The sequence below is a fragment of the Oryx dammah genome, unplaced genomic scaffold, assembly GCF_014754425.2.
Source record: "Oryx dammah isolate SB20612 unplaced genomic scaffold, SCBI_Odam_1.1 HiC_scaffold_24, whole genome shotgun sequence".
Classification (NCBI taxonomy): Eukaryota; Metazoa; Chordata; class Mammalia; order Artiodactyla; family Bovidae; genus Oryx; species Oryx dammah.
Window position 1 is genome coordinate 84,942,534 of NW_024070208.1, and position 7,516 is coordinate 84,950,049.

Here is a 7,516-nt window from a genome sequence, read left to right on the forward strand (position 1 = left end):
GCGCGCGGGGCCGGGGTCCGAGGTCCGGGGCGCGGGCCCCACCTGCCCGCCGACTGCCGGTTCCGGCGCGCGGGGGGCGCTCGCGGGAGGCGGCCGCGGCCTAGTGACAGGCCGGAGGCCAGGGCCCCGGACGCCCACCTGTCAGAGTTACCGGTCGGCCGGTGGTCGCGGGTGGGCCCCGGGGGCGTCCACGGGTAGCGCGTGCGCGCGGGGCCGCTCCGGGTGGGGGCTCGGGCCGTGGTGCCAGGCTGATCCACGCCGGGTCTTTGTGCGCCTCGGGGAGGCCGGCGGGCAGCCGGGTGGTGGACGCTTCCCTGCCTGAGATGACTTTAAAGTCCCCGGGTGGGGGGCGTTTCTGGGCCGCGCCCCCGGGACGGAGTGTGGGCTTGGAGAGGAAGGGACTCCTGCCGCTTAGATGGGTGGTGATGCTGAGGGGACGGTGGTGGTGTCAACTTCTCATTTCAGCCTGGCTCATTCCTCCTCTCTCCTTCTTTTTACCAGGAAATCCATTTTTCTTTTCTGGAGGGTGACCGTTGCTAGCATCGATTTCACGGATCTGGTAACATGGCCAAAGATGTGAGTACGTATGTCTGCTTTGTGCTGGACTGATGCTTGCCCAGCACTGCGTTCTCGGTCACTCCCCACCTTGTTTCAGAATGACCACACATAAACTGCGGGCCTGTCGGTGTTCAGACCTTTCCAGCAAAGAGACAAAGTAAAGGTGAGGAGGCGGGGACAGCCGGTGGCGCTGCGCGTGGCCTGGGCCATGCTGGCCTCTGCCTGGGCCACGCAGGCCTGAGCGGCGGCAGGCTGCGTCTCGAGGCTGGCCGCAGCCGGCTCCTGGGTCTCCTGGAGGCTGGCTGATTTGCGAATCAGCCAGGGCTCTGTGAGAGGACCCCCTGCCTGTGGAGGCGCGGGGCTGACGAGCCTCCCTGAGCACCTGCTTTGTGTGCCCCCTGGGAGTTAGTTCAGCTTCCAGCCGTGAAAACGCTCAGCACTGGACTTGGCAACTGTTTTTCTCAGAAAAAAATGAAATGTGATACACAGAGTGTGAACAATTCTGCTTTGTTTACGTTTGTCGTGAACCCATAGAATACCCTGAGTAAACTTTTTTGCATTTTGCAAGAAATAGGCTTTTAGGCCTCCACGCAGAGCTGACTTCATGGGCTGTGGCGCTCCGTCCTAACCTTGGTAGCATCAGTGAAGTTCCCTGAAACCCCAGCTCTGTCTGTCGGTGTTTCTCGGAACATGCTGTTCTGTGAATGTCGGGAAGAGAGGTTCTTTACTTACTTACTCGTCAGTTGCACAGAGTTGGAAATACAGCCCGAGGCGCAGCGTGTCCGTGTCTGTGGGGCCGGAATGGCACACTTGCAGCCCTTCCGTGGGGGCAAGCTCAGCTTCCCGGGTGGCGTGTCTGTGGTGAAAGTCGTAGCCTGCATGTGCCGTGGGGGTGACTTACACCGGGTCCTCTGCTCTGTTTGCCCCAGGATGAAGGCCGGGCGGGGGCCTGGCTTGCCTGCTTTGCTGTGTGAACCCCTGAGGGTTTTGACTCCTCCGAGGCACCTGGGGGGTATCAGGGCGGATGGTTGTTGCCCCGCCCGGCTGCAGGAGAAGCACGGCCCAGCGACCTTGTCCTCGGTCCCTCCTGGAGATGCAGCCTGATGGAGCGCAAGCGGCCGGGTGGTGGGTGGGGTGACACGGCCCGTCCGCCGTGGGGCAGGGAGGTGCCTCTGGAGTAGGTGATGCCGGCCTGAGAGTGGGGCGCAGGTGAGGCGGCCGCGCCTGTGCTGAGCTGAGCTGTCGGTGTGCCGGAGCCAGGTCTCAGCTGGGCTGGTGGTCGGCAGCCGGCTCTCTCTCCTGCCGTCTGTGTCTAAGGCGCGTGTGACGTTTGAGTCTGGGAAGATGACTCCGCAGCCAGTGTTGACTTAGGTCACAGGGCCTAACTGTGGTCTCAGATGTAAGTCGAAGCCCCTTGAGGTGAAGTGGGTGGGCTGGGATGCCAGGGCACGGGGGCAGAGCTCTGGGGGCTCCATGGGGCCTGTTGGGGCCTGGGGGGCTGGAGTTGATGCTGGGGGTCCCAGTGGAGGAGGTTGAGGGGCTGGGGAGGGGTGGCGTTGGGCATCCCTGTGGGGCAAGCAGGTCTCCCCAGCAAGCTGGAGATGCTCCCCGCCCTGTTCCAGGCATCGGGCTCAGAACCCTGCTCCGTCTGCCTCACTGGGGGTGTGGGGTCTGCAGGAGTGGTGGTGGGCAGGGTGGGCCCGAGTCAAGGAAGAAGCGTGCTCTTCCCCTGAACTTGGAGGGTGAGGTGGGGGCCGTGCTTGAGCTCTGAGCCGCCGCCTGTCCTGGGGCTGCTGTTTCTAGCGCTCAGAGCGGTGTGAGTCTCTGTCTACAGAGACACGCGGCGGGACGCTGCCATTCCTGTGTCTAACCGCTTCCCGTGATGGGGACAGAGCCCGACGCCTCAGGGTTTGCTGCCATATTCCCTTTGAAAAGTGGGTCTCAGCGCGTCCTTCACTCCCTGGCCCGTTGTTGCCCCCAGGCCCTCGGCCCTGGTTTGTGGGACTCACCTTGGAGCTTGGGGACTGTCTTCCGTGCGTATGTGGGGTAGTTCCAGGAATCTTGCAGTGAGACCCCCAGGTCAGCGAGGCCTGCAGGTGGGCGACTGTGGCATTGGGCGCGCCGTCCAGGGGTGCCTGTTCCCTCCCCTGTGGGAACCTGTTGCCCTGACGAGTGAACGTGTGGTTCATTGGTTTTGTCTGCGGGCTTTATTTTGCGCCTTGGGTCTGGTGAGAAGATCGTGATCGGGGGGTTTTCAGTGTGTGGGACGCTCCTGGGGTGGCAAGGCAGGGATGGATTTCCGTCTGACAGGGGCCCCTGTCACTATCAGATACACCTTGCTCTGAACACTGCAGCTGTGTGATGCACAGGGGGACGGCATCCGACGTGCACTGAGCGTGCGCGCGTGTGTGCCGAGCGTGCGCGCGTGTGTGCCGAGTGTGCGCGCGTGTGTGCCGAGTGTGTGCATGTGTGTGCCGAGTGTGTGCGCGCGTGTGCCGAGTGTGTGCACGTGTCTGCCGAGTGTGTGCACAGTATGTGTGCATGTGTGCTGAGCGTGTGTGTACAATGTGTGCACATGCTGGGTGTGTGCACGTGTGCTGAGCATGTGTGTAAATATGTGCACCAAGCACGCGTGTCACGTGTGTGTGCTGTGTGTACACGTGTGTTGGATGTGTATACATGTGTGCTGAGTGTACACGTGTGGGCACTGGGTTTGTGCATGTGCACACGTGTGCCAAGCATGTGTGCACCCAAATGTGTCCGGTATGTGTGCACGTGTGCTGAGCGTGTGTGTACGTGTGTGCATGCATGCGTGTGATTACTGTGTACACACGTGACTGGGTATATATGTGTGCCGAGCATGTGTGTTCGCGTGTGTGCTGGGTGTGTGTGCTGAGCGTGTGGTGCTCACATGCCCCTGCCTGGGCTGTCCTCCCCCCAGTCTGGCCCCGTGAGCGACTGGGAGTCCTTGGCCTCTGGAAGACCGTGGTTATAAAGAGCCTGTGCTGCGGCTCTAGTTGTCTGGAATTGGCCGGGGGGCCTGCAACAGCCCTCAGCTCTCAGAGGAGGAGATGCAGGCCCGCCGTGCCCCCGGGAGGACCCGTCCTCGTCCTCACCCAGTGCCACACTGGTCTGTAGTGAGCAGGGGCAGCCGCTGTGTGGAGTCACAGCCCTGTCGGCACAGATGGTCCAGGACTCTTGTGTGCCTCCCCCTCCCTTGGCTGTGGGAGCCGGGGTGGCCTCATGCTGGCGGGAGAGCCTGGCTCAGCCCCGAGCTGGCCAGTGGGTCGCGGTTGTAGCTGCTCTGTGGTTGCCCATGGTGTTTCGAGTTCATGGTAACATCCCTGGATCATGCTGTCGAGGGCAGGAAACCCAAAGAAACTGTGCCAAGCCTGAGCTCCCGAGGTCTGGTTTAGCAAGCTTGTCTAAAACACACGTCCTGCGTGTCGCTTTCCAGTGGCCGGGGCAGCGGGCACGTGCTTGGTACCCAGGCCTCGCCAGGCTGAGCCGGCCGGGTGCTGAGCGACCCTTTCCTTCCCGCCCGAGGCCCGAGTGAGAACACCCAGCCAGCGCCGCCGAGCACCAAGGCAGCACTCCTGTGCTTGTTCTTGTGACGGGTTTTCGTGTTTGAGCTTTTCTTTCTGCTGTGTGAACAGCAGGAAGTCACGGCTTAGTGGTGAGTGCGGCCCTGGAGTGCCCGGCGTGTCACACCTGGTGCTGCCCGCGTCCTGACCGTCGGGCGCCACCCGGCCCCGTCCCTGGGCTGAAGGCGCCCCCAGGGCTTGGGAGGCCCAGCCTGGCGCAGTGTGACCCCTGGGCTGTTCTCCACACACAGTCACCTTGTTAAAGCTGTTCTCTCTGCTGCTGAATGAGTCTCGCTTTTCTCCAGCATAGAACAGCAGACGGCTCTTGCTCAGACGCCAGGCCTGGGTCCTCTCTCTGCGGTTTCGTGCTGTTTGTTAGCTGGGGCTGGGCTGGGGCCACAGCCCTGGGGTCACTCCCTGCGTGAGGGCCAGGCCTCTGGGGGTGTTGCTGCCTCAGCCCAGGCAGAGGTGGGACATCCTTGGGCCCCTCCGTTAGATGGCTGCCTGCCGCCAGGGTCTGTCAGCACCAAGGGCCTGGCGGGAGCGGGCTGCTGGGGTGCCCTGGCCGTGCCCCGTCCAGGCTTTGAGCTGAGGCGCTATGTGTGGTTCTGAGGGTCCAGTTTGAAGCTGGTCTTCTTTCTCTTAGCCTCTGTCGTTTGCCTCAGGACGTTGTCTGTTGGGCTCCTGTTTCCCAGGATCCAGTTATAAAGGGGATTCTGGTTTGAAACAGCAAACCCCGTCCATCTGCTGGGCTCGCAAACACAGCGCCTCTGACGCCCGTGTCCCGGGTCCTGTGCTGGGGACCTGGGCTGGGGCTGGGGAGCAGCGCTGGACAGACCTCAGGGGGCCTCTGCCTGCAGACCAGGGACGACAGGAGGCAGGAGAGCCAACCCTTGGGCCGCCCTCCTGGGCCTCCCCGCCCCGGAGACAGGAGAGGGTGTGCTGGCCCCTCGGGCTGACCTCCTGGGCCTCCCCGCCCCAGAGACAGATGAGGGCGTGCTGGCACCTTAGGCCGCCCTCCTGGGCCTCCCCGCCCCCAGAGACAGGAGAGCCAGCCCCTCAGGCCGACCTCCTGGGCCTCCCTGCCCTGATGACAGTTGAGCCAGCCCCTCAGGCCAGCCACCTGGGCCTCCCCACCCCGGAGGCAGGAGAGCCAACCCCTCAGGTTGACCTCCTGGGCCTCCCCGCCCCAGAGACAGGAGGGCCAGCCCCTCGGGCCTGGCCTCCTGGGCCTCCCCGCCCCGGAGACAGGAGAGTCAACCCCTTGGGCCTGGTCTCCTGGGCCTCCCTGCCCCAGAGACAGGTGAGGGCTTGCTGGCCCCTCAGGCCAACCTCCTGGGCCTCCCCACCCCGCTGACAGGTGTGGGGGTCCTGGCCCCTTGGGAGTGTCCTGGTGGCGCGTGCCTGTCTCAGCAGGGAGTCTCCTGTGTTGGTTGACGGTGTCACCCTGCAGCTTTCCATCTCCGACCTCGGGTTTTCCATTCAGCAAAGCTTCCATGAGGAGCGAATGTGAGCTGCTTAAACAGTTCGAGGAGCGTTTCTTGTGGCTGTAAACGTGGCGTGAGTTGTACGTGAATACAAAACGCAGGCGAGTGGGAGAGCAGAGCGGTGTGCCGGCCCATCTGAGAGCAGTTGCTGGGAGCCCGTGTCGCCCCTCTTGGGGTGGCCGCGGTCGTCCGTGGCCCGTGGTGCAGGCGCATTCCCCGCGGGCGGCGCCCCGAGCTGCCCGCGCCTGCGCTGTCGCTGCTCCTGAGTCACTCACTTTTTCCTTCTGCCTCGTGTTTAGCAGCTGCGTGTTTATTTGATCTGTTGGGGAATCATAGGTGGTCAGTTACGAAAAGTGAGCTAAGACGGGAAATAATAAACAATGAGACCTTCTCCCTGAGCTCATCTTGCAACGCTGGAACACGTGTGTGGGCCCTGGGCCCCTGGCATGGAGCGCGAGCCCTTAGTGAGCGGGCCGCCCGCATGCGCTTGTCGCATGAACTGGCCCGCCATGCCAGCTTTGGTTTTTGTAGGGTTGGAGGACATTTGAAGACCCTGAATGCGACCTTCTAGATTGCAGTTTTCCCCAGGGTTTCAGTAACGGATACAAACGGCACGAGTGGGTGTTTAGAAGGGAAACCGTTGAGTGGTGGCCTGAAGAGGGGTGGTTAGCTCGCCACATCCCCTCTGCTGGTGCCTCGCGGCCAGGCCAGAGCCGAGGGGTCTCTCACGTTGGCACAAGTGCACCACGATAACCCACTCTGGGTCCTCAGTGGAGCAGCTGCCCCGGACACCCGCAGAGGCATGCACGGCGTCAGAGACGTGCCCAGATGGCTTCCCCAGACGGGCGTGCCAGTCACACCTGCTTCCACCCATCTTAACACCCTGATCTCAGCACCAAATTTGACGATAACTTAACCCACGAAGCCGCGCCGCCTGACGGGCGAAGTTTCAAGCTGGTTTCGGTTTCAGTTGATCTTTGGTTTGGAGGCTGGATGTGTCTCTTTGTGAGCTGAATGTCCCCATCAGGCAGTGGCTTCCTCTCGACTTGCACCCCAGGAATCAAGGACGTTCACGTGGCCTTTGCCATCCTTCAGCACGAGGGGCAAGTGCACCACCATTTCGGGCTAAGCTCTGGAGAGCACGCCCGAGTTCACAGCTGGCGCTCGGCCTCGCGAGCAGGCGGCCTCCAGGTGTCTGCGCGCCCCCGGCCCCTCCGGCCGGGTCTGTGCCGCCCCACGCCGCCTGGCCCTGTGCTTCCTGGGATTAGGCTTGAGGGCCTGGCAGGGGTCTTCTCTCTCTCTTGTCTCCTTTGCTTTTCAGAAAGATCAGGGTTTGAGTGAAAATGTCTTGTGCTAAACCAACCGTCTAAATCAGCGCAGAGCTTTGGGGATGAAGCAGGGAGCCTGCCCCGTCTCCCTCCGTGCCCCCCACCCCAGTCCTGGTTGCCGCCTAGGCGTTCCCGTGGGTGGTGGGGCGGGGCCTAGAGGGCCCGAGGCCTGCTGCGCTGGGGGGCGTGGTCCATCCCGGGGTCAGGGCGCCTGCGTGTCCAGCGCTCTGATCGAGCCGGGGCTCCCCAAGGGGCGGTGGCTGGACATGGCTTGGGGGCGTGGTCCATCCCGGGGTCAGGGCGCCCGCGTGTCCAGCATTCAGATCGAGCCGGGGCTCCTCGAAGGGCGGCGGCTGGGAACGGCTGGGGGGCGTGGTCCATCCCGGGGTCACGGGCGCCCGCGTGTCCAGCGCTCTGATCTAGCCTGGGCTCCTCGAGGGGCTGCGGTGGGGAACGGCTGGGGGCGTGGTCCGTCCCGGAGGGCGTGGTCCGTCCCGGGGTCAGGGGCGCCCGCGTGTCCAGCACTCTGATCGAGCCGGGGCTCCCCGAGGGGCGGCGG

The 7,516-nt window shown here is 63.4% G+C and overlaps 1 protein-coding gene across 2 annotated transcripts in view; it reads left to right on the forward strand.

The window, feature by feature from the left end:
- The first annotated feature begins 108 nt into the window (after positions 1-108).
- TFDP1 (transcription factor Dp-1) overlaps positions 109-7,516 on the forward strand; it is a 17,384-nt gene continuing 9,976 nt past the window's right edge. The window contains exons 1-2 of one of the 2 annotated variants that reach the window (XM_040267491.1): positions 109-171; positions 502-576. In XM_040267491.1, coding sequence (XP_040123425.1) covers positions 565-576 — 12 coding nt within the window. In that variant the 5' untranslated portion in view covers positions 109-171; positions 502-564. Of the gene's footprint in view, positions 172-371; positions 577-7,516 lie in introns of those variants that run through there. The other variant, XM_040267490.1, reaches the window with a different exon arrangement.